The sequence below is a fragment of the Mercenaria mercenaria genome, chromosome 7 (genome assembly GCF_021730395.1).
Source record: "Mercenaria mercenaria strain notata chromosome 7, MADL_Memer_1, whole genome shotgun sequence".
NCBI lineage: Eukaryota > Metazoa > Mollusca > Bivalvia > Venerida > Veneridae > Mercenaria > Mercenaria mercenaria.
The window spans coordinates 6,610,443-6,637,258 of NC_069367.1; the positions used below are offsets into that span (position 1 = coordinate 6,610,443).

General features: G+C 35.5%; 1 protein-coding gene across 5 annotated transcripts in view; it reads right to left on the minus strand.

The window, feature by feature from the left end:
- Positions 1-315: 315 nt before the first annotated feature.
- The window catches only part of LOC123554948 (myosin-VIIa-like), a 67,867-nt gene continuing 41,366 nt past the window's right edge, over positions 316-26,816 (minus strand). For 3 of the 5 annotated variants that reach the window (XM_053547458.1, XM_053547459.1, XM_053547456.1), the window contains 23 exons: positions 25,940-25,972; positions 23,003-23,302; positions 22,279-22,607; positions 21,801-21,918; positions 21,068-21,370; positions 20,555-20,782; positions 19,283-19,698; positions 18,475-18,644; positions 17,498-17,679; positions 16,748-16,863; positions 16,417-16,580; positions 15,821-15,912; positions 15,320-15,381; positions 14,129-14,281; positions 13,508-13,613; positions 12,523-12,637; positions 11,361-11,447; positions 10,503-10,728; positions 7,657-7,723; positions 6,865-6,981; positions 6,106-6,189; positions 5,532-5,651; positions 316-4,491 (listed from right to left, as the gene is read on the minus strand). In XM_053547458.1, the coding sequence (XP_053403433.1) occupies positions 4,408-4,491; positions 5,532-5,651; positions 6,106-6,189; positions 6,865-6,981; positions 7,657-7,723; positions 10,503-10,728; positions 11,361-11,447; positions 12,523-12,637; positions 13,508-13,613; positions 14,129-14,281; positions 15,320-15,381; positions 15,821-15,912; positions 16,417-16,580; positions 16,748-16,863; positions 17,498-17,679; positions 18,475-18,644; positions 19,283-19,698; positions 20,555-20,782; positions 21,068-21,370; positions 21,801-21,918; positions 22,279-22,607; positions 23,003-23,302; positions 25,940-25,972 (3,672 nt within the window). In that variant the 3' untranslated portion in view covers positions 316-4,407. The remainder of the gene's footprint in view (positions 4,492-5,531; positions 5,652-6,105; positions 6,190-6,864; positions 6,982-7,656; positions 7,724-10,502; positions 10,729-11,360; positions 11,448-12,522; positions 12,638-13,507; positions 13,614-14,128; positions 14,282-15,319; positions 15,382-15,820; positions 15,913-16,416; positions 16,581-16,747; positions 16,864-17,497; positions 17,680-18,474; positions 18,645-19,282; positions 19,699-20,554; positions 20,783-21,067; positions 21,371-21,800; positions 21,919-22,278; positions 22,608-23,002; positions 23,303-25,939; positions 25,973-26,816) is intronic. The other 2 variants (XM_053547460.1, XM_053547457.1) reach the window with 1 other exon arrangement.

Genomic DNA, 26,816 nt, shown 5'->3' on the forward strand with positions numbered 1-26,816 from the left:
TATGTCTCGCAGCTCAACTAGACTGACTGAAACAAGTGTAAATCGGGCCAGATCAGTGTACCGGGCGAAATCGGGGTATAAAATCGAGCCCACCTCATGCATTAAAGGAAGCTCATTTAATGTACTTATAAAGTTCTCATATGAAAGACCTAAAACAGACAAAAACCAACAAAGTATACCTCAGTTTCTGGACAAAATGAAGCATTCTCTAAGTCTCTCAAAGTTCAATACTGAAAAAAAAATGTTGATATCACCAAGCTATTTCTTACATAGATCTATATCTGAAGAAGTGATGGTAAATAAATTACAACAAACTTCAAAAATTATATTTTATTGCTTTTGTATATAAACAACACATTGATATGTATCTGAACCACAGTATATATATGTACACAAGCTAATATATATATGTCATTAATAGTGTCATTTTTCGCAAACATAGCAAAAATAAAATAATAAAAAAAACATTCAGTGCACTAACACCTCTTACCATCTCTGTACTTTAAAATGTAGTTACATGTACTCTACATGAAGTTACAATAGTTCTGCATTAAACTTAGATCCAGCAGTAATCAGTATACAAGATTTTTCACAAGAAAGTAAAATATCTCTGCCAAAGTACATTAATTAGAACATAGTCAAAGACAAATTTACATAAAGTACGTCCCACAAAATCTTGTGAATTAACCTTAAATGAAATAGATCTGCCTCTCATTGTGTTTAAATATACAGGCTTAACACCAGCGGTTTGTTTTTATTTATCTTCAGTCTAGACACAAATAAGTCATTTTTACACACAGCTTCACCCTTCTAGATTTGTACTTTCTTATTTGCTTTATTTCTGCAAAATGTTTGGATTTGAAAATAATTAAATCCATATCTATTAGGTAACAAACACACATTTGGAATATGGAATAAACTGGAAAAGACAAGACACGTGAAATATATCACAGGAATAATATGGAATGTAAATACATATATAAATAACAGAAAATGATCTTCTAACAAATGTCAAAGAGCCCCCTCCCTACCTCCCCAGCTCACACTTCAAATTAGCAGACGAGACCCTACTCCCTATAGTCTGCAAAGGAAAAAGAAACATATATTTTTTCCTTAAATTTAGGTATTCTATTCTTAAAATACAAAGAAACTGTAATGTTTTATTCAAATTTATCCACAGTGAAAGGTGCAATCATTTTTTATCTGGAATGAACATGCAAACAAATCCCTAAATATAATGTGTGTAATCACCTGTTTTTATTCTGGAATGGTTATTCTATATGGAATGTTTATTCATATGTTCTTGAACTGGAATGTTTATTCATCTCTATCTTTTTGGGAATGTCAATTCAAAGGAATGTATGCAATCCTATTTCTTTCTTTAAAGAGATTAATTTTACAAAAATAAAAAAAAAATATCCCAAGAAATAATTAAGTAGAAATAATAGATTCATTGGATTATGCCTTATTATTTGGTATAGTCGTACTGCAAGCAAACCACAATTAACCCTTAGCCTGCTAAATTTCTAAAATGGACTGGTCCATCATTCAATTTGGGCAATACCATTCATTATTCGAAGGGGTGTTCACTGAAAATTTACTGACTGAATCACTTGCCACCAGCAGGCTAAAAGTTAAATAATTTAATCAAATATAAAATCTTAATTAATATTCAATTAGTTGTGGTAGTAATATCCAATGCAAAAAGACCAGCTTTTCTCACCTAATCTAATTCTTAAGTTAAAATATTAATATCAAACAAACCATGCACACCTGAAGCCATATTTATGTAAATAAGTTGTCACATTTTAAACTGGAATATTCTTTTAAACTACAAAATCCTTAAACAAGATAACGCAAAACTCATCCCTCAATGTTACACACAATAACACAAACTCATAAACAAGAAACCTTGTGTAATTGTTCATTTCTGCAAAATTTCATTTTTCACAACCCTTCTTTGTATCAAAAAACTAGAAAAACAATTTATATGAATATCAATTAGGCAAATTAAAACCAGAATATTAAACAAGAGCTCAAATTTCCAAAACAATTGCATTATGAATATTAATCAGGCAGATTTAAACATGAATATTCAAAGCAGGACTAACTGAATCACCACTAAGGAACATATAGACTGCCTCACTTACATCAAACAAATTTAATCAATAAAACAGACTGACTGGCCCGTGAATATTAAAGAGTAACTAGATTTATTGATGAATATTCATAAACAATCCTGATGAATATTATAACTGAATTATTGACAGAAACAACCAATTACACAATGCTGTACATAGTAACACATAAAAGATGCACATCTGTCTGACGGACAAGGTCAAGTATAAAGCATTTATATACGTTCTCACAACCTTGAAATACTTCTTAATAAAGGTACCTTTATATACATTCTTACAACTGTCATATATACATTCATAGTTAATATTTTGTTTTAACCTAATATATCTTAACAAAATATGAAAGATAGAAATATTCTCCAAATAAAGTGGAACATTTTAATGCAGTCAATTCGTACGATGTTAAATCTAATACACATATTCAAATTCAGTAGGTTCCAAGCATGATCACTTATCTATTAATAGAATCTGTGAAAATCTTTTGGAAGCAAAGAACACAACCAAGCAACATAATAGCCGACTCGGTTTAACCGAGTCTGTTCATGAGAGGTACTGAAATGTGCAAAAGTCTTTGTTTCTGTTGGAAACATTGAGTGTAATAAAACTTTTTTTTTTCATAACTTTTGGGAACTCTTTAAGTGTTACTGCAGTAAAACATTTCAAATTATTTTCTTCTCTGGTACTCTATGTCTAGGTATAAATAATCTTTAAGTAAAAAAATTGTCAGAGACAACAACAGTAATATATACATGAAATATTATGTCTGTTTAAGGGAGACAGGAGAATATATATTCTATTCAACATCACAAAAAATGTCACCATGGTAACTCAAATTATGTCATATTAGAAAATGTTCATCTTATATATGGTAACTTGGCAACCAAACAATTACAGCTGAAATTCGATACCTCGAAATCGCTTATCTCAAAATTCTGGCTATATCGACGACATTTTCAAGTCCGGTCTCAAAAACGCATGACAACATTTCATTTTAATTTTCTTAATTTGGGTTACCTCTATGTAAAACTATCGACCCTTTGGCATTTGAAATACAGAATTTCAACTGTATCATACTGCGTTCTACTTGAACTGGTATCTTTCAAATTATTTACAAATACCTCTCCTTGATGTACAACATATAGTCTTAAATTGTGACAGTCGATAAGACCATCTCCCACATAAATATCTACATAAGTAATGTGATCAAATTTCATATAAAATTGTGTGATGACATATAGCACAACTGTGACTGGCTTTGCTGGATTTTTATAATAAATGTGATACTGGATTTATAAGCACATGTGATGGATTTTTAGCATGTAGTGATATTACAAAAAAAAGCACATTTTCATATTTTACATAAGTTATATCATTGATCTCTATACATGTAATTTGCCCTATGCCATCGTTTCATATAAATTGCCCATATAAGATACTGTAACTTTTGTTGTTTTGCTTTTTGTTTAGGGTTTAACTTCATTTTTCAACAGTATTTTAGTCATCAGCATTTGTAAGGAACTACTTTTCATGGATTCCATGCTTGAATGAATCCAAAAAAAATAAGACCACATAAAAGAGTCAAATCTTCATTTATTTCATGTTCCGGAGTCAAAATCCTCAAATTTATATCCCAAAGGAAATAGCCGTTTTGGCCAAAACCACGGAATTTCATGCCCCCGCCCCCCACCACAAAAATAAGTGACTTCACAGAATCCCAGGGACCAGACCTGCAGTTATACTTAAATGTATCACATTTTAATTTCAGATTAGGCCATAGTATTTATTTGAAAAACGTTATAATTAAAGTTTGTAATTTTGTTGCTGAATGGCATAATTGCAGAAGAAATCATAACATCATTTTTTACATTTCCAATTTCAAACAAATATGTCGTTAAACAATAGACACAGCATGCTCCATAATGAATGTGAGCATTTTTCTGATACATGTACAAAACATAAGCATGTCTACAATATTTTCATGTGCTGTAATTTGAACACATAATTGTGTGGTTAGATGTGTAAATATGGACACATGTGTATATAAATATGTTTCGTTTTTAATCATTTACATTTCACCATCAGTAAATTTGCAGAAATGTCAAATTATTTTTCAAATAAATCTTTTTCCTTCCTGGAAAATGTTAACTAATGACTGCAAATGCTCTTTTATTGATCTGACTCCAAAATTAGGAGGCTACAAAAACTGCCATAAGATTTACAAAATGTCTTGTGAAAGTAGTCTCCCTTTTTATCCAGAGTCATAACAGAGTTATCTCTTTGTTGTGCGCTGTTTATTCATGTTTGTCAACATGAGGCTGATGTATGAGGTCAATAGGTCATCCATCTTGTAGCCCTGAAAATGAAACAAGTTCACATAAACATTCACATTAGTTTAAACCAAATTAAGGTCAAATTGCTGGGTTAATTCTCAATCTTTTTTAAAGTTAAGCGGATCTGTGCAGTGCAAATGGCAGCTTCTGTCCTATTGTGTATTTTCTTATCCGATATCAGCATCCCTCAGACATAACAGAACACTGACTTTTTTATAACAACCAGAGAAAACTGAAATCGCATACACAGACAATAATAATTATGCAATAAAATGGAAAATGCTGATTATCATTAGTCCACTTCCTTAAGTTATTTTTCAGCAGAATTGGTTAAAACCGGCATTTTATATTTGAATATGTGGTTTGAAATTAGTTTAAGATTTGCATTTTGTCACATAAATGACATAATAAATTCATGTCATGCAGGAGGACATTAAAATACTTTCATAACATTCTTGATGTTGTGTCTCTATACATGTCTGGTGACTTAATCAGATTTGTTTGTTTTGGGTTTAAACACCGTTTTTCGACAGTATTTCAATCATGTAACGGCAGGCAGTTAACCTAACCAGTGTTCCTGGAGTCTGTCCCAGTACAAACCTGTTCTCCGCAAGTAACTGCCAACTTCCCCACATGAATTACCAGAGGTGAAGGATGCATGATGTCAGACACAATGTCTTTTATCAAATTGTCATGGAGAACATACGCCCCGCCCGGGGATGGAACTCGCGACCCCGCGATCCGTAGACCAACACTCTCCTTACTGAGCTAAGCGGGCGGGTAATCAGATTTGAAAGAATGTTCTTGATGCATATTTTGTTATCCATTGTTATTAATACAGCTTTGTGTCATGGAACAGACCGTATACAACTACTAATTTTCCAGGCTAGTAGAATATTAGGGTTATGAAAGTTTTAGATAAGACTTATCATAGCGACTTATAGATCATGTAAAATGATTTCATAGACTATATATTCGAAAAGATAATACGATAAAGTCTTGTCTCATATTCTTGTATGGCCTAAATGTAAATATCTGTCACGAATAGTGCAATAATACATACCAATGAAGTTTCACAGAGGAGTTTGCTGCCCCTGAGTAAGTTTCCTATCGTCATATGGAAGTACGTGTTTCCGCTACTCCAGTTTGATATTTTGGTGAATGGATGTGTCGCCAAGATATCCTAAAACATAACAGTATATTCCAATGATACATTGTTTAGGTTAGTTTTTCAAATAACCAAATACTGTGAAATCATTTAAATTACACTGGTGTGAATATTGTGGTTTTAGATACGATTAATTTACATACATAAAATGTAATTTATTTATTTTATTTTGATGGGTTTAACATTGCATCAACACAATTATAGGTCATATGGCAACTTTACAGCTTTGATGGTGGAGGAAGACCCCAGCTGACCCTCTGTGCATTATTTCATCACAAGTGGGCACCTGGGTAGAAGGGTAGAACCACCGACCTTCCTCAAGCCAGCTGGATGGCTTCCTCATATGAAAAATTCAATACCCCGAGTGCGGCTCGAACCCACATCGGTGAGGGGCCAGTGGTTTGAAGCACTCGGCCATGGAGGCCACCAGCAACATTGATAAAGTGAAGGACAAAAAAAAGTTTCGAACCTTTGTCTGTGGGTGAATGAGATTAACACCATTCTTGTTGATAGCTATCAGCACATGTTCTGGGTAGTTGGGTTCAGTAGTTTGCTGGAAAAAGAAAGTAAAATGTATTCAAGTAAGTGTACTTCTGGTTTAGATGGGAGACAACTGACATTGCTGAAATACACATTAATAACTGTGGCAAAATTTATGATTACACTAAGTCTTGATCTTTCAAATGTACTAGCACAAAATAAATGTATGTCTAACATCAAATGTATTGGCATATTCGTTCCTCGCACGACTTGTTTGTTTTAGGTTAAACACCATTTTTCAACAGTATCAGTGTTAAGTTATACAAGCGGTTCATCTAACAATTGTTCCTGGATTCTGTAACAGACCTATCCTGTTTTCCATAATTAACTGCCAACTTCTCCACATGAATCAGAGGTGGTGGACAAATGGTTTCAGACAAAATGTCTTATATCAAATCACCAGAGAGCATACACCTTGCACGGTGATCAAAGTCACAGACCCTGCTATTCATAGACTTGTGTTCTCCATACTAAGCTATGCAGGTGGGCTCTTTCTTTGCAGATTTACATACTTTCAACAAGAATCTGTAGATTTCTCCAGAGTTTGCATAATATTTATTTCTGCCATAATTTTTAACATTTCATTACTACATTTGTTATAAAATCTTATCTATCAAAATATGTATTCACTGCACCTGAATTATATTCAAATATCAGAGTCACTGACATGAAGCTTAGTGTGACCTACCTTGACCTCAAAGAATGCAGAACCAAAGGTTGGCCATTTATAGATGACCTTGAGGAATTCTATTTTTGCATCTTCTTGTGACAAACCAGAATCAGCATTGTACACACTGACAATTGCCTGGAGAAAAAAAATATACAAAATATAATATACAAGATACACAAAGCAGAAAAATTAACATATTGCTGTATTTTCTGTAATGCCTCAAGGCTTTAGAAAACTATTTTAATCTTTTTTTTTTTTTTTTCCAAAAATGGTAATTTGACAGTTATAAAAGGCCAGTACTACGTTCTACACACTACGTTTTGGTAAAACGGTATACAGTTGAAACTCGGTATCTCAAATTATCAAATTCCAAGGAATCGAACATTTTACTTCAAGATAACTGAAATTCAATTCAAAATGATTTGCGAATGCATCTTTTGGGAAGGGACTTGAAAATGAGCCGTGCCATGGGAAAACCAACATAGTGGGTTTGGGACCAGCATGGATCCAGACCAGCCTGCGCATCAGCGCAGTCTGGTCAGGATCCATGCTGTTCGCTAATGGTTTCTCTAACTGCAGTAGGCTTTAAAAGTGAACAGCATGTATCCTGACCAGACTGCGCGGATGCGCAGGCTGGTCTGGATCCATGCTGGTCGCAAACCCACTATGTTGGTTTTCCCATGGCGCGGCTCAAATGTCTTGATAAAACCGGAATTTTGAGATATGCCAGTTTGAGATATCGAGTATCGACTGTATTTATGGCTTATTTTTATACAAACGGGTAACATTGTTAAGTTTGTTCATACATACCCTCTTCCAATCGTCGGGGGACTGAGATTTTATCAGGTCAGCAGGGATAAGCTCTCGTAACATACGTCTGAAAAATAAAAATCAATATAAAACCAAGATTTGATCTCTTTTGGTAATAAATCTTAAACATGAAACTACTTCAAAAGATACCCCAATATAAAGACTCATTATCTAACTACATAAAACAAAAGAAATTGTCAGAAAAGAACTACAAATAAATTGAAAAACCACACTCAAACAATAAATTACAAAAAAGATCAATTTTTGTTCTGTCACACCAACAAAATAATAGATCATAATTATGGTGACTTTCCAGCTTTTGATGGTTGGGAGTGGGTGGGGGTGGAGGGGGTGCCCCTCCTTGCATTATTGCAGGCACCTGGGTAAAACCAACAACCTTTCTTAAGCCAGATAGAAAGCTTCCTCACATGAAAACTTCTACACTCCAAGCCAGGTTTCACACCCACTGCTGTGAGAGAATTCAAATCAGACAGCAACCTTTATCACTTTGCTATGGAGGCCCCTACTTTCTTCTGACAGCCAGCTAGACAGCTTCAGCACATGAAAACAATCTACACCAAACAAGAGCTGTCAGTGGACAGTGCGCTCGACTATTCTCAGTGCTTGATAGTATAATATAAGCTATGAGTAAAACTATACTCAGCGTCACTGAAAAGTTACCACTCTAATGGCCTTTATATTTTGAAAATCGCACTGGACTGTGTTAAAAGCATAACACGATTACATTATTGATGCAACGGAGACGTCACTGGTGTAAAGATTTGTCAAATTCGATTAACTCCATTTGAGGCACGGGCTGCACGTGCAAAATGGCTTTTTCCAGCAATGTCGACATGTACAAAAATTCTATCGCAAATTATTCATCACACTCGAAAGTTAGTCGACACACTAAAAGGAATACGTTAAAAAATCCAGAATATCCTTGCTAAGAATGCCACGTTTAAGGCACGATCAACGCCATAAGGCCATTGACATGGTTGACGCTAAACTTTCAGGTCGTGAAATTGCACGTCGTATGTGCTGTTCTCATCTGACAGTCATGAAATGGGTTAGGAGACATGATCAGACAGGGTCTATGAGTAATAGACCGCGCACAGGCCATGAAACAAGAGCTGTCACAGGAGACAGCGCGCTCGACTATTTCGATGCTGGATAGTGAAACTGGGCACATCTGAGGAAACTAGAGCTGTCACTGGAGTGTTTAATGACTCCAATTGTGGATGAAGATATTGCACAATAGCCTGAGTCTATGTCAAAAATATCAACTTAAAGTAATAAGAGAGGTAAAGATAAAATGTATCAAAACACTATATAAGTATATCCTAAGCAAAAAGGGGCATAATTCATTAAATATTGGTGCCAGAGTTATGCAGCTTGTGTCATATAGTGTAGGTGATGATGTTGAAACAACTATTTTAAGTTTGAATCAAATCCATTCAGTAATAACAGAGACAGAGTGAAAGTGCATCAAAACTTTAACCTAAAATTCTAAGTAAAAAGGGGGAATAATTAATGAAAAATTGGTGCCAGAGTTATGCACATTGCGTCATATGGTTTGGGTGATGATGTTGAACAACTATTTTAAGTTTGAATCAAATCCATTCAGTAATAACAGAGATAGAGTGAAAGTGCATCAAAACTTTAATAAATCTAAAATTCTAAGTAAAACGGGGAAATAATTCATGAAAAATTGGTCCCAGAGTTATGCACCTTGTGTCATAAGATAAGGGTAATGATGTTGAACAATTGTTTAAGTTTGAATCAGATCCATTCAGTAATAACAGAGATAGAGTGAAAGTGCATAAAACTTTAACCTGAAATTCTAAGTAAAAAGGGGAATAATTCATGAAAAATTGTGCCAGAGTTATGCATCTTGTGTCATATGATGTGGGTGATGATGCTGAACAATATTTTAAGTTTGAATCAAATCCATTCAGTAGTAACAGAGGTAGAGTGAAAGTGCACCAAAACTTTAACCTAAAATTCTAAGTAAAAAGGGGGAATAATTCATAAAAAAATGGTGCCAGAGTTATGCACCTTGTGTCATATGATGTGGGTGATGATGTTGAACAACTATTTTAAGTTTGAATCAAATCCATTCAGTAATAACAGAGATAGAGTGAAAGTGCATCAAAACTTTAACCTGAAAATCTAAGTGAAAAGGGGGAATAATTCATGAAATATTGGTGCCAGAGTTATGGCCCTTATGTCAGATGATGTGGATAATGATGAGGAAAAAGTATTTCAAGTTTGAATCAAATCCATCAAGTAATTACAGAGATAAGTTGAAAAAACAGAAAGTGCACAAAAACTTTAACCAAGGTGGGGACGCGGAAAGACGCCGACGCTGACGGGCGAGTAGGATAGCTCTCCTTATACTTCGTATAGTCGAGCTAAAAATGATGTAGATATTGTATAAACAAGTAAAGAAGTATATATTAAGTGGTAACTTTTCAATGATGCCAAGTATATAACATTACAATAAGCATATTTTAAGTCGAAAAGGGGCCATAATTCAGTCAAAATGTTTGATAGAGTTGCCTCCTCCTTTTTACAGACTAGGGTCATGATGGTAAACAAGTATGCAAAATATCAAAGCAATATCTCAATGGACTTTGAAAATATTTGGGGTGGCACGCAAACTTTTAACATTTATGTGACGCTCACGCTAAAGCTAACGCCTGGGCGAGTAGGATAGCTCCCCTATTCTTCGAATAGTCAGACTAAAAACAGTCGGAGGATAGTGACTGGAAGTCATAGAGGCTCCAAAAAGATCAATATTAGGGCTATTGTTTCTTGCATGGGTAAATTGAGAAATCACTTACGAAAGACTCTGTAGACCGGCTTTCTGTTCACCAAATTTGACACGATAAATAAGTGCGGCAAGCCTAGCAGATTCTTCCCGGCTGCACTTGTGGTAGCCACGTAACAGTTTGGGTAGTTCCTGGTGATAATGGAAGATCAGATCAGCGTTCATATCTCGTCCTGGTACAAGATTCGTCCACAGTTTCTTCATGAAGAAAACTTGGTATGTGAACTGAGGAGGTGCACCTGAATAATTTTGATAAAAACATAACATACTGTTAACCAGTTGTTATCCAAAGTTCTTATATATTTGTCCCACTGCTTTCAATTTATACCCTTACCAAATGAACAATCATGATGAACTAGAAAACAAGGAATATTGTCATTAATTTTAAGCAAATAATGCTTGTGTCTATCATATTTTTAGAACATCTTTTATATACAAACAGCAGTAAAAGTGTATGTCAAAGATAAACATCTGAACAATAGCATATTGACAATACTGTCAAATCAATATGAAAATCAACTCTATGCTCAAGACCATGAGTAAACATTGAAAGGGGACACAGTCTATCTACAGTAATCACTGAGTTTAATTCGGACACAGTCCAGCTGTGGTAATCACTGTGGATACTTTTGACTAAATCCATATTTGGTAATCACTGCACGAATTCAAATGCATTCCGTATGTGGTAACTGCTGCAAATAATTCAGACAGAGTCCATCTGTGGTAATCATTGCGCACAATTCAGACATGGCACATTTGTTGGAAACTGAATATTTCTTGTACAGTATACATGGTCTACATAATTTGGATTCAAGCCATAGAAGAAAAAAAATTAAATATCAAACAGTATGTTCTACGTTTATACACCTACCATCCCTAGTTGGTCTAGCTTTCCTTATCCAGTCTATCAAATGACGTACAAAATCAAAGAAGAAATCACCTTCTGGAACACTTATCACTGAAATATATAAAACCATTATGTGGAATAATAATTCTAAACTAACATAAATACACCACAGCTTTTTGTGACTTAACTTTGTCATATAATTATATTCTGTTATAATAGTTTATATATTAGAAATGTGTCATCAACACGGATGCCCCCACAACAAGAGAAAGTTCACAGGCATGGTACTGCTCACAAACTAAAAGAAGGACCCTTGGCCGTATTTATTTACAAACAAGAGCTGTCACTAATGGTGACAAATGCCCCCGCAGCGCCTTGACCCTTGACCTGGTGACCTTGACCTTTGACCTGGTGACCCCAAAGTCAATAGGGGTTGTGTTCTCAATAATTACTATCAGCATGTGAAGTTTGAAAGTCCTGGGTGCAGTGGTTCGCGAGGAAAGTGCCTTCATGCAAAAAGTTAACGTAAAAAGTTAACGTTGTGACGAACTAACGGATGGACAGTTGAAAACTAATATGCCTCCCTTCAGGGGCATAAAAAAAATATTGTAGGAAAACCAGAAAATTTAGTATTCTGTATATGTAGTGAAAATTGGCTAAGTTCAACCAAGGACTGTGATCTTGACCTTTGAGCTAGTGAAATCGTTTTGCGCATGACACATCGTCTATCCATGCTTATCATTTGTGTGAATTTATTCTGAAATCAGACCATGCATGTCAAAGTTATGGCCTGTGCATGAACACCACCCTTTGATGAACACACAAACACACACACAGACAGAGGTAATACTATATGCCCCTGACTCATTTTATGGCAGGAGCATTTAGATCTACAAATACAGAACACTCTTAAATAGTTGGAGCACGCGATACTGGCTAAATTTCTTTTTAACTTAACCATTTCACATTCAACTCGCTGTTTTGTATGGAAACAATTTTCACTTTGGATATTCAACATTATATTAGGTAGATAAAACACATTCAGAAAACTAAGACTAAATAACTTCTATGCCCAGCTGAAAATTAAAACTTTTCACAGAAACAAATCAGACTTCATGAAGACTAAAACGCTGTTTGTCATTTTCTGTACATAGGAAAATCAGATCTTTAACAAATTCTTGCTTACCTTTATCAGCAATTTTGACAAATAAACTAAACCCTTCGGATGATTTTAGACGTAGTTTGTTGGCAATATTCATACAGAAGTCTTTGGCTCTTGTGCTTGATTCTACCTCAAATGCCTGCAAAAATAGCAAAGATTATAATCATTGTAAATAGTTGTGTATTTCTTTTACTTCCTGTAAATGTTGTAGTGGATAAGGTGTCTGCCGCTCAATCCAGGGCACATGGGTTCAAGCCCCACTGGGGTCACAACCATGACTTCTCATATGACACCAGTAATGGCTTTTCCAGGAAGCGGACTCAAGAATGGTAACAATATGCTTGAAGCTTTCATGGCAATCGAGCTAAAACAAATTAGTATTAAACTAAATTCATTTAATTTCAGGGACACAAAATCTCAGAGTTTGGGCCAAAAGGGCAATTTAGAGGGGACAAGAATTTGTGGATATCAACTTTCAGGTGAGCTTTCAAACCTACAGCAGCAAGGGACAAGTGATTCATATTCAGCAACCTTGCACAACTGGTCATGCAAGTCCCCTAGTATGGCTATATGTAGGTCATATGCTAGCATGGAGACAACAGAGAAGTACACTGAAGGTCATATTGTAGCATGTGTGTACCAGTAATCTCATTTATAGTCGCCATTGGTTACAAATATGGACAATTCCTTAAGAACACTGCAAGTAATTTCAGTGGGAGGACAGTGCAAGGTACAGAAGACATTCTTAACTTCTTAAGCTTCCATGCTTCTTTAGTGTGCAAAGTGAAAAAGCTTCCATACACAGGATTCATATCTCAATTTTAATAATCTATAGTTTGATAAACAGTGGCCCTCCTGTTTCAACAACCTTGCACCTGTTTCATAGCTAGAGACAGCCACCACAGAACCACTGTGTCTTGACCCTCTTGGGGTCATTTTATAAGTCTGATGTCTTAATCTGCTACTTTAATAAAATATTATGTTTATTATTATTATTATTACAACATACCTCATCTGAGTCATCGGGAAAGTAGACTTTATGAAGGATCTGTGTCGTCTTGTGTTGTATTGCCTCTACCTCTACCTGGTGAGGTGGGTATTTTCTTGTTCCATTCCTGCAAAATGTTGACAAATCTCTCTAGTAGTGTTGATGTGACTTAATAACTAAGGATATTAATTTCTAGTCAAATCATGTTATAATTCAGATTAAATCACATTTCTGCTTAATATCCTCAACTGATTTAATGATTAATCTAGCAAACAGTTTTCAATAAAACATAACCAATTTTAACAACCAAGAATTCCAGACAAAGTAAAAGTTTCACACAGCAAGAATAAATGAGCCAGGCCATGAGAAAACCAACGTAGTGGGTTTGCGACCAGCATGGATCCAGACCAGCCTGCGCATCCACACAGTCTGGTCAGGATCCATGCTGTTCGCTAACAGTTTCTCCAATTTCAATAGGCATTAAAAGCGAACAGCATGGATCCTGACCAGACTGTGCAGCTGTGCAGGCTGGTCTGGATCCATGCTGGTCGCAAACCCACTATGCTGGTTTTCTCATGGCACGGCTCATTAATGAGGAATTGTAAAACAGACATGTAATATTTATCACAGTAAATTATTTACCTCAATGTTTTCTGTAGTCTGTGTATACAGTCCTGTGCAATTTGGTTTCGACGTGACCTAAGGAACAAGGTCGCTTCTTTCAGCAGGTTTGTTGAAGGCGCAAAACACCCGGTCACTAACCACATTAGCTCCCAACCTCTTTCTTCACTTGTTCTGTAAATGGATATTCATGTTTCTGTTATAATTCTTTTAATCCTTTAGCCTGCTGGCGGCAAGTGATTCTGCCTATGCGACCAGTGCACCCCAAGATCAGCCTGCACATCCGTGCAGTCTGATCATGGTCTGCACTATTCGCTATTCTGTCAATAATTTTCAGTGAACACCCCTTCAAAAATTAAATGGTATTGCCCAAACTGAATGATGGACCAGTCCATTTTAGAAATTTAGCAGGGACAGGGTTAATCATGAACAAATGTACTAGATATGAAGATTTAACAATACAGTCAAACCTGTCTATAAAGACCACCCTTGGGAGAGCCAAAATGTGGTCTTTACTGGGAGGTGGTCTTTATTCACAGGTTAAAATACTTTATTCACAGGTTAAAATACACTGTAAATGTTAAAGTGGGAAACAAAACATGTAGTCTTCAGAGCCAGGTGGTGTATATTCACAGGTAGTCTTCAACACAGGTTTGACTGAGTAGATGGGTAGTAGAGGTGAAACAATAGATCATTTTCTTCTTTTTCATTTGCATTTAAAATCAAACATGAAGACTTCTCAGCTGTTTCAAGGCAGCTAGATGAAGACAAAAGGTCCCCCATCCCTCTCCTGTGTCTTATTTTAACATGGGCAGGTACCTAGTTAGAACCACTAGCCTTCCGATAACCAGCTAGGTGGCTTCCTCCTATGAAAAAAATTCTACAACCTAGGCTGGATTATGAACCCAAAGTACAGACTGGGCAGTCAATAGCTTTAAATTAATAGTGTCCATATAGCATGAATTAATCATGATCAACTACATGTTTTGCCAATAACTTTCTCAATGTTTTAATTCTAACGAGACTCTATATAAACACAACTTTTTAAAACTTACGAAACTGGTTTTCAACTAATTTTCACTGCTTGTGTCCTTTTTTAAGCATCTTTTAAACGTTGTTGTAATAAGAGTGACCTTAATACTACTGACCTGTACTATTGACCTAATGACCTACTACTAACCTGTACTATTGACCTAATGACCTACTACTGACCTGTTCTTGTTCTCTGTTAACTGTTTAACAATCTGACAGTAGACTTCATCCTTCAAGATCTCCTATAATGAAAGGTATGAGTTTTAATACATACAATTAACAAGGTGCAAAAACTGGGCATGAACAACAAAGAAATTAACTGAAAAATCACGCAGACATGACATGTTGGAGCTTTTCTTGATTTAAAGTAGTGGCCGAACTGCCCTAATGAGAACACATAATCACACGGGTATTGCCGAATGTTGCCGAGTGTCATCCCTGGCCTTCAACTTGAAAAGGTCACACATTTACATTTTTTTATATCGAAAGTAGAATATCTGATATATTACACAGAGTACTGAGTAATGCACACAGTACCTAGAAATCTAGGCATACTAAATCTATTTAAAACTAAACTCATAATCTGGCCAGAAACTGATTTTTAAAGACTGACTGGTATATTATTAATATTAAGTATTTTTTGTGTGAAAGGGCAATGTATCAACGAAACATGTAACTTACAGTTCTGAGTGGTGGCTCAAAGATTTGATCAGTGAGTTCATTGGCTACACGTCCTCGTCTTGACGGGTGATCACCCATGTACTTCAGGATAGGTGAAATCATGTTAAGGCAAAACTTGTGTATTCCTTTCAAACAGAACACCTAGGAGAAGCTGTATAACATGTTAATGAGGAGTTTAACCTTATTTCTAACATGGCTGGAGTTGATTGCCAGTTCAACAAAGAAGAAGGATCAACCTCTGTATATTCTGTGATAAACAACGGCACGTGGACCGTCGAGAGAGCATTATGACATCAAACTGCCACATGACATTACTATTACTTGAATAAAGAAGCCCAGCACTATCTTTATCAAAATAGTGCAATGACCATGTAAAAATATTTATCAAGCTAACGCCCATGCATTCGATTCCTTCACACTGAACCATGTTAAATCTAGCGATAAACCACTCAAATGCCTAAATCATTTGTTAAATAAACTATGAAATCATTCATATTAACGGACTAAATTTTGTGGAATTCATACAAAGCAGTCTCCCAAGTAATAATATGATTTCAACAATATTATATCAATGTTTGTTAATTTAGAAAGGATATCGAGGAAGCACATGCATGCCTCTTGACTGACTTCTTCACGTCCCTGTAATTTCTTCAACAAGGGCTGTTTCAAAGGCTCCTTCGAGTATCTCCACAGTTCATCAGGCTTGCGTCGTCTGCTGGCCTGTGACAGTGTTTTTGAAAGGGTCCTCTTTGGTGGAGGTCTGAATATAAACATTATAATACTGAAATGTATATGACCGCTTTTCCTAGTAATGCAATCAAACTTCTAAGACAAAAAATGTGACATATCATAAAATAGATGAAAATAACCTCTTTTTTAACAGGTGAATTAAACATTATGTGAATATCAACATATTTCACAACATACCTGAAATGGTCCATAGCATAGTCTTCGAGTGTGTAAGGTTTCTCTCCAGGTTCAATAACTACCTCTCCTGTATTCTGTACTAACATCGAGGGATCTGACGACTGCACAAACAGTTGCTGTAAAAAAGGTGTAAAATACAGTTAAAAGGACAACAATACAAGTATAAATCTCTATCATCTCTACAAATAAGTATCTATATATGGCATAAAAACTCTTACACTGACCTTTAAACACTTTACTTTAAATTGTTTGTTCCTTTCTTTATATTCTCTTTAAAGTCACAATGATATAGTTCAGGCCATATGTCAACTTTCAAGTTTAACCCTTAGCCTGCTGCAGGCGAATTTAACAGCCTTTGCAAACAGCTTGGAACCAGATCAGACGCCGATTAAATCGGCGTCTGATCAGGTTCCAAGCTGTTTGCTACTCTGACAATATTTCTTTCAATTTTGGAGCAAATTGAATGAACTTAACAATTTTAGCAGACGACATTTGCAGCAGACGACAATTTACCTAGCATGCTAAAGGTTAAAATGGTAGGCAGAACTTAAGTTATTACTTCTAGTAAAAGTAAGCACCTTGGTAAAACCAGCAAGATGGCTGCAGCACATGATGGTCAGAGCAAGTGGTTCCAAGTCAGCGACCTTAACCACTCAGCAATGGAATCCCCTACCTTGCTGTTGTTTATAAATCTTATTTCTAATGGTTTACAATATTTGAATTGACTGTAAAAGTATAGGTGGTACTGACCAATATTTCAGGAGGTGGTTTTGTGATGGTTGGCAGCACATACACACATTCAGCGGGGAAATCTCCCTTTTTCGTCGTGCGGACACATTCACCCACACACCATCCGGAGTTCATCACAGTTTCACCATTCTGCTGCAGTAATACAATCAAGTCTCCTTTCTGGAAGTTCAAGAATGTGTCACCTGAAAAGATTTCATATAAAATTTAATTAAACCAAATTAGGTAGCATTCCAAAGATGTTTTAATTTTAGTTTTATTTAACATAATACTGTATGTTACAAGTTAAGTTACAATTACAAATGCACATTAAATGGTATTCATATAAACCAAAACTGTTAAGTTTCTATTAGCCATAGTGATTTTAATTTATACTAGTTTATTTTAGCTCCATTTCGTTGAAAGCTCAAAGCTAATCTGAGACACTCATGTCCATTTCCTGGAAAACCCAGTAATTGTGTTGTATGAGAAGGTGTGGTCATGACTCCAGTGGGGATCAAAGCCATGACCCATGGGTGGAGCAGCGGACACCTTAACCACTAGACCCACACTCCCCTGAAATTCCATTTTAAAAGTCATCCATACCTCAAATAAGTTAACTATTTTAAAAATTAATTTTAATTCTTTTCTAATTAAGCCTGGTCCTTTAAAAGAAACTGATAAACATCACAAAGCGAAGCACGGGTAGTCACAACCCTTTCAAAATGAGACCAAAGTTGTTAAAACAGGAAGTTTATGGCTTGAACACAAATTCTACAGAAACAGTTACTTTCTACTCCTGAGATGGCTGAATATAACTTGTACTGTATATGTTCGCTTATAAGACACATTATTACGGGACATATTTCCAGTTTAGAGAATGGGGAGCATGTTATGAGCCTGTACTACAAGGAATTTAAAAGAAAAGAAATCACAGATTGCATGTCCACCGTCTTATAAGTGAGAGCGTCTTATAAGCGAAATTCTACTGTATCACCAACCTGGAGCATTGTAGTCCTGTAGAGCTATCACATATTTGGATCTTTTCTTCAGTCCTTCAAGGAAGGTCACCACAAGGTCACGGATATCTTCAGCATTTGGTGAGGTAAATGTATACTCATCCCCTTTCACCGTTGCTAGAGTAAAGCTCTGGCCATGCATCTTGCCAGTTCTGTAAGTAAGCAATTTCTGTAAGTTTGTTTTGTGTTAAATCTATTCTAACATAGAAAGATAAGTGTTTTTGTTTTTTGAGTTTAACACCATTTTTCAACACTATTTCAGTTCTGTAATGGCAGGCATTTATCCTAACCAGTGCTCTTGGATTCTGTATCAGTACAAACCCGTTCTCCACAAGTAATTGCAAACTTCCCCACATGAATCAGAGGTGGAGGACGAATGATTTCTGACACAATTTCTTCTATCAAATCATCACAGAGAACATACGGCCCAACCCGAGGATCAAACTCAAGACCCTGCAATCCATAGATCAGTGCTCTCCCTATTGAGCTAAGTGGGTGGGTATAGAAAGATCAGGAAATTCTATAAAACATAGAAAGATTAAAAATTCCAAGTTAGAAAGATTAGAAACATTTTAGTGTGTATTGTTCCTTTAATCTTTTGTTTTTGCCAGGCTTAGAGTCCCACTGACACAATTTAGGTCATATGATGACTTTTCTAGTTTTTATGGTGGAGTAAGACCCAGGGTGCCCGGGCTAGCCCTGGGTAGAAAAATATGAATTAAAAGAATATATTAAGCAAATGCTTAATATAAACCATGATTAAGAAATTGACATGACAAAGAATGTTTACCTGCTGCTGGAGACAGCTGTGATTTCAGGGAAAGACAACTCCAGCAGAACCTGTTCTTGATCATCCACAACATACACACCGGTCCAGTTCACAGCAATTATAACATCATTCTTTGGCAGACTTGGTCCGGCAAATTTGTACGCCTCATAGAATCTTGAGAACAGTAGCGGCCATTTATATTTTGCATAGCTCACAATGTCTTCTTTAACCTTAAGTCCCTTAATTCTATCATTGGCAAAGTAGGGGCCACGGATTTTGGCATTGACCTGCTGCATCCAGTATGTCAGGGCATTAGGTTTGGCGAGGAGGCTGTCGGGAATGTACGAGGGGAGAAGACTCTGTAAGCGTTCCGTGCTCAAGTTAGATCCATAGTCAATGTAGTACTGTTGGGCAGCAATCATCGCTAAATCATCGTCCTGTATTATATATAGCAGAATATTTTATTTAGTCAATGCTTTTATCACAATACCTCCATAACTTGTACATATGATTATTTTAAAGGTGGCGTACAACACTTGGCAATTTCAAGGTACATATTCTTATCAGTTAAATCAGCATTCTTCAGACATAAATGTAGATTAATGCAAACATGGCTTTCCATAAAAACCAGAGAATGCTAAAATTGCATGGAACAAACGTACTTATTTCTCCCCAACCAGATTGGGACATAAGGCTTTAAAACATATGTAGAGAATAAATCATTTAAAGGCGTACGCTATAATTCCCTGTATATGAGATGGGCGAAAATTTTCCCAATAACAGAATTTCTTTAAACTTTGGATATTGAAGGACAATCATCTAAGAAACAAAAATATGCAATAAAAATCATAGGTCACCGGTATTGAAAAAGAGTAATCTGCCCTTGAAAACGTCATTTTTGGGGGAAATGCCGTTTTCAAGGGCAGATAACTCTTTTTCGATAGCGGTGACCTATGATTTTTATTGCATTTTTTTGTTTCTTAGATGATTGTCCTTCAATATCCAAAGTTTGAAGAAATTCTGTTATTGGGAAAATTTTCGCACCAAATTCTAGCATACGTCCTTAAGATGCAACATCTTGGTTAAATTGTCAAGAATATCATTTATTTTGTTGGGAAGTCTAACTTGCAGTTCCAGTGCAGTCCTTCCTATTCAGCGACCCAGAAAGAACACACTGTCGAGACAGTGATAAACCTAACATAGCAATGAAAATTGGTAACACATCCATGACTGTATCATACAAAAACAAAAACAGATAATCTGAGAACTGATTTAGTCAGAACAATCCCTTACCTTATCACATCTGTATTCTCCAAACTTGATACCTCGTACAACCTGTTGGTATACAAGGTTTGTGGCTGTGGAGTCCTCGCTTGGATCATGCCAGGGAGCAAATATTTCTTTTCTGAAGAACAGCCTCCATGGTGCATTCCTTTCCTGAGCTCCTTGCTCTTTGGCGTATTGTTCACACTGAGATATGGCGTCCATAACATGATCACCCCCACTACCCAGGGACGACACCTGTAAAATCAGATCTAATTACACACCATTTCCATTCTTTCTTTTCCTAAAGCGGACAAACCTGAAGTTGCCTGCTGTAGAATTTTACATCCTATACATTCATTTCGTTTAGAACTTAGTAATATCATTATGAACATGTCCTTTTATGAAACACTCTAATAAAATGTTTTAAATCAAGAATAAACCCCTAGATACTGACACATTAAAATTGTTTCAATTACACTTCAAATAAATACCATAGCTACAAAATAAAGAGATAAATCAAAATTTTAGAATGCCTTGTACCTTGTCAAAAAGTGCAATGTATAGTGAGAATCCAAACTGATCTTTGAGTCCAATCTTATCTGACAGCTGTTGACAAAGTTCCCTTGCTGTTGTTGCTGAGTCAGCAAGTAACGTCTTCGTGTTTCCATCCATAAATGTGATTGGCAGCATTAACGGTCTCTTGGATTTTGTTGCCTGAAGTTCGAGCCATGACGGTGGCTGGTTACGAGTGCCGTTAGCAAATGTACGTCTCAGTCTCTCTTCGCAGTATGGGGCGTAACCTGGTGGTCCCTCACTGATAAAGTTCCTCAGGTATTTGATGAACTATAAACAAGTAAAATACTCTGTATGTTCGGTTTAATGTCACATTTGCGAAATTTAGGCCATATAAAGTCTTTTCAGCTGTAACAATAGCAGATATCCCCAGATGCAACTCCGGACATTAACTAAGGCACAAACGAGCACCTGAGAGTACGCATCTATCTTCCGCACACCATCAGTGTAGCTTACTTTCATGATAACACCTGCTCATGATGGCCTAAGGGCTCAAGGCAAGGACCAGTGATTCAGAGTCAGCACCATAACCACTGGGCCACAAAACACCTAACAAATCATGATACAAGCTATATAATCACATTCTGTTTATATTCCTTAAAGTTCTGTTTGCAAAATGTTGCCTTTATACTGACCCTTTATATTATTACTTTATAATTTTCCTTTAAAATGTTATTTCTCATAAATTTGAAATTCTTACCTTATCTGAGGGGGCGAAGCATCCTACACACAGAGACAGCAGGATCCAGCCTCTAGCGTGGGACGATCGTGAAGGATTCTGGGTAAGCTGTTTGGTGATCTGGCAATATATCTCATCCCTAAAATACAGAAAAATTAATATAAAACTTTGTGATGTATACTAAATGCCAAACTGTATAATACTCTGAATATTCATATGAAAAGGATATACTAGGTATTCAATATAGTATTAAATGCTATATTCATTAATTTTATCACAAATCTGTGTGACAATCTTCTGAAGAGTGTACATGGAAAACAGGCATACTGACCTTACAGTTTTGTAATTTAAAAAGTTTACAGGAAGTAAAATTCAAGTATCTATGGGTGGTGAACCAATAAAGTCAGTCATTTTTGCAAATGACTGAAATGTATTCCTAATATACAAGTTACAAGCAAAAACTCTGGTACATGTAATAGCAGAATGCAAAAGTAATTACCTTAAATCTGGCCGCAAAATGCCATGGCCTATTATGAAATGCAATTTTTCCAAGTTTGTGGTCGGTCTTTCTTCAAGTAGCGCATTCTGACCAGATGGAGAAAAATAATCAGCGTCCAACTGGTTCTTAAACTCCTCTGTAATCTTTGATTTCTTCTTCAGTGTCAATGACACAAGCTTTTTCCGCATGCTGCGTTTTCCGCCACCACGCATGATGTTTGCTGGTTCATTCTCGAGTTCCATATTCATACGCTGTGCTTCTTCTAGATCTTTCTTGTTGAATTTACGTCCCAGGGTAGAGTAAATTTTTGTCATCACTGGGGTAGTGTCCTAAAGGGGAATTTCTTCAAATAAGCATTCGTTCTATATGCAAAAGTAGAGGTAGTCCCTACACACATACATATACAAGGAAAAACCATTATCAACATTTGAAAACAGATACCCTCAAGCAGGTCCAATGTTATAAAACTGAGTTTGTAGACCAGTCACAGAGCGGACCCTGCCACTGGTCAATTACAAATTGTGCCAGGAAACAAAAACTCAGTGTCTTCAAAATCAGCTGTAAAACTTTTAGTTCACATAACCTTATGTAACCATAAAAAAATCTTTCAAATGAAAATGGTTTAAAGAAAATACTTATTTCAAACCTGCGTCAGTAAAATTTATATAGACTGTATTATCATATGCATGGAAAACATTTATATATCATATATTTCTAATTTTACCCTAGTTTCCTGAACTCCGGTATAGACTTTTGGTTCCGGTAAATCTCCCATGAACCTCAGGATTGTGATCCAAACTGCAAGTGCCGCTAAATGATCACTCTCGGATTTCAACTGTAACAGCGATGTTCTGATGGGACGTCTGATATACGTATGTGTTGCATTCCCTTGAAAGAATGTGGCTGCAAATTTCGCGAATTTGTACTCAGAGATATCCTCTTCATCGACTGGTATCGGGATTTGCATCTCCTCCGTGTCATAACCGATTTCAGACATAATACGTTTCCTTTTCTCTTCGAGATCCTGTAATTGTTTAAATAAGATAATCGATTTAGTAATAACTTTGGCTTTACAGACGGCAACAATGAGGAACCTTAAAATCCAGCTCTAAACTAGTGTTACAAGATGATATCTTCTACTAATCTCCCTCTATTTTTGTATTGGATTTATCAAAGTATATACTTCAACTTAAGGGTAAGTGTGTACGAAAATAATGAAATAGGGCTGTGTGTAAAGCAAAGGACTGGTGTGTGTATGTGAATACATTCTTGGCTCCATCTATTTATAACAAGTGCGAAAATTGCACAAAAATGAAGAATTAAATATGTAATGTACTGCTACATCTAAACAGGACACTGTTTTAAAAACAATTTCTCCCGGTCGACAAAAACACAAAACATGAACAAGACAATGCAATATTACAAACATAACATAAAATTTGCAGGAACGAGTTTAAATATTTTGCATGGCCAACATTTATTAGATATTTTCTATTAAATGACAATCTTTCAAAGCATCTATATATAATTGTGAATTTAACATAATGGAAAAATTCTATATGGTCAACAGTTATTAATTTTTAAAATATTTTCCATTAATTGACAACTTTTCAAAGCATCTATGTATTATTGTGAATTTAATGTAATGTGTAAGCAGCACACACAGACCTGTGGAACTTCATAAGACAGAAAATAAGCATTTTCGTTTTACTACAAATTGACTTTTTAAAAGCATTTTTTTCCTTCAGAATGCAATGTCCTAGAAATTTCTTCATTATCAAAAGAAAGTGACAGCATTTTTTGAATATTCAGAAAATTCAAATAATAGAATTGAATTGAATATTTGACAATATTCAAAGAAATATATCAAAACTACAAAATTTAAACTAAAATTTAATGCAATAATGGGATTAAATAATTCAGAATTGTTCAACTAAAACTTCTTCAAACAAATACCAATGTTTTAACAGAAATGCAGAAAAAAGCCTACCCTCCCCACCCCTGTAATAGTCCTTATACAATAAAAAGGCTCTAAGAACATATAAATCTCAGTATCTCAAATTTCAAGATATCGAGCATTTTACTACGAGACAAAAAAAATTTTGACTTTAAAATGATAATTTGTGCAATTGTTTTTTTGCTAAATGTGTTCACACATACATGTAAACATGATATGAGCCACGCCATGGGAAAATCAATATAGTGGCATTGCGACCAGCATGGATCCAGACCAGCCTGCGCATCCGCGCAGTCTAGTCAAGATCCATGCTGTTCACTAACAGTTTCTCTAATTGCAATAGACTTTGAAAGCAAACAGCATTGATCCTGACCAGACTGCTGGATCCATGCTGGTCGCAAAGCCACTATGTTGGTTTTCTCATGGCATGGCTCATATATACATCAAATATACATTTTGAAAGCACTAAAGCATTTGACACATATTTTTCTTTCTTAATTTGTATTTTATTTTACGCTTGCAATGCATGACTGCGCAGTAACCAGACCAATATTTTGAAAATGTGCTATTATACATATTTTCAATTCTATGAAGCTTCTGTTATTGAGACACTATACCATGTACCATAAAATCTGTCTGCAAATTTAAATGGTTTCGTTTGTATTTTTGCTACAAAGCTTTTAGGCCACAAACGTCTAAGAGTTATAATTCTGTCACACCATGCTCATAATTCTTAAGCAATCATAAACACATGTATACAGGACTGTCCAGACAGAGGAAAAACCAACAGACTGGAAAATTGCTGAAGAAGCACAAGCTATGACTTTCATAAAATGATTAGCATTCCATGTTATGCCTGAACACATATATACAAAGTCATGTAGGTATATATCAGACCAGAAAGTGTTTCTGAAACATAAAAAGACGCCAGACAGCTAGAAAAAATAAGCACAAGTTCCATAGCTCTTTATAAACACAAAGCTTGTCTTACTGTCCATTCATATATTGCCTTTTTTCCATGTTTGTGAAAAAAAGTTATCTCTTTCACATAAATGTGCTTCAGTAAAGGAAAATGCAAGCAGGAAAAAAAAAATTTAAAGAAAATTATAATGATTACATGTTAACGGCTGAAGATCAACTTAAAAAGGATGAACAAAAATCCAATTGAATCAAATTATAAAACTAGTCTAAAAATAAAAGCATAATGCAATATAAAAACATGTAAGTATGCTACGTCTACACCTCACTAAACCTGCTTTTCTTAGAAAATTATTACGAGACACTGGTTTCTTTTTTTTAACTAATAAGACACTGTGAGTCACTCAAAAAATCGAAGTGAAAGGTTAGCACTTGGCACAAGGAATGTTTGGGAGGAGAATGCTAGGTTGTTTACAGCAAAGCCCAAAAACTGATGAAAAACTATGAGCCACGCCATGAGAAAACCAACATAGTGCCTTTGCGACTAGCATGGATCCAGACCAGCCTGCGCATCCGCGCAGTCTGGTCAAGATCCATGCTGTTCGCTTTCAAAGCCTATTGCAATTATAGAAACAGTTAGCGGACAGCATGGATCCTGACCAGACTGCGTGAATGCGCAGGCTGGCCTGCGGATCCATGCTGATCGCAAATGCACTAAGTTGGTTTTCTCATGGCGTGGCTCAATTATAATATGTCAGGAGAATGAAAAAAAATTTCTATACATACAGCAAACAGAAAGTTCTCCTCAAATCCATCCGACTGTAGTAAACAAATGCGTAGTTTACTACACACATATACATGTACTACTCAGAGACACTTCTAGATTTTAAATATAGAAGAACAGAAGCACAGCCAAGCAAATACTTTAAACCAATGAAATTTTGGGAAATAAGGATTTGAAAGTTATGGCATATTTCGAGAAATTAATATTCTATTTATTTTTATCGAAGTACTGGTTTCGGTAAAAATAAATCTAGAGATAAAATTCAGAACAAGTTTTCTAAATTCAAAAAAATTAAAAAAGGTATTTTCTCAGCATTGTTTTGAAGTGACTTTTTTAGAATGTTAATTTATGTGGAATTATCGGTACTAAGCACCAGTCTGATAAATAGCTTTTGAAGAGAATCAAGTTAAAAAGAAATTACTCAGCTGCATTTTATTAATTAAGTGTCCAGAGCAGCACCTCTTCAATAAACAAGGTTCTTTTTGTTGATAAAACTAATGGGAAAACGTACAAAAACTTTTATATAAGAGATTTACGAAATTTTCTAGTACTTACTAGCAAACATACAGAGCAAGTAAAATTTCATTGATTGAAGTATTTATTGCGTGCTTCATATATATCTGACCAGATTGTGCATATCTTCTAGGAAACAAACTGAACTAGCAATTTGTCGAAAGCTTAATTCAAAATATTAGAACACAGCCACTGTTTGTTGAAAGCGTAACACAAGATATTAGAACCTAGCGATTGCTTGCATAGAATGTAAACATAATTGAAGCAAATAAACTAATGGCTCTTTTCCAAACCCAATAAGAAGGGTTTTCATTGGTCAGATTAAGAAGATTTCCTAACAAAGCTTTGCTTTGATTGGTCATTCTA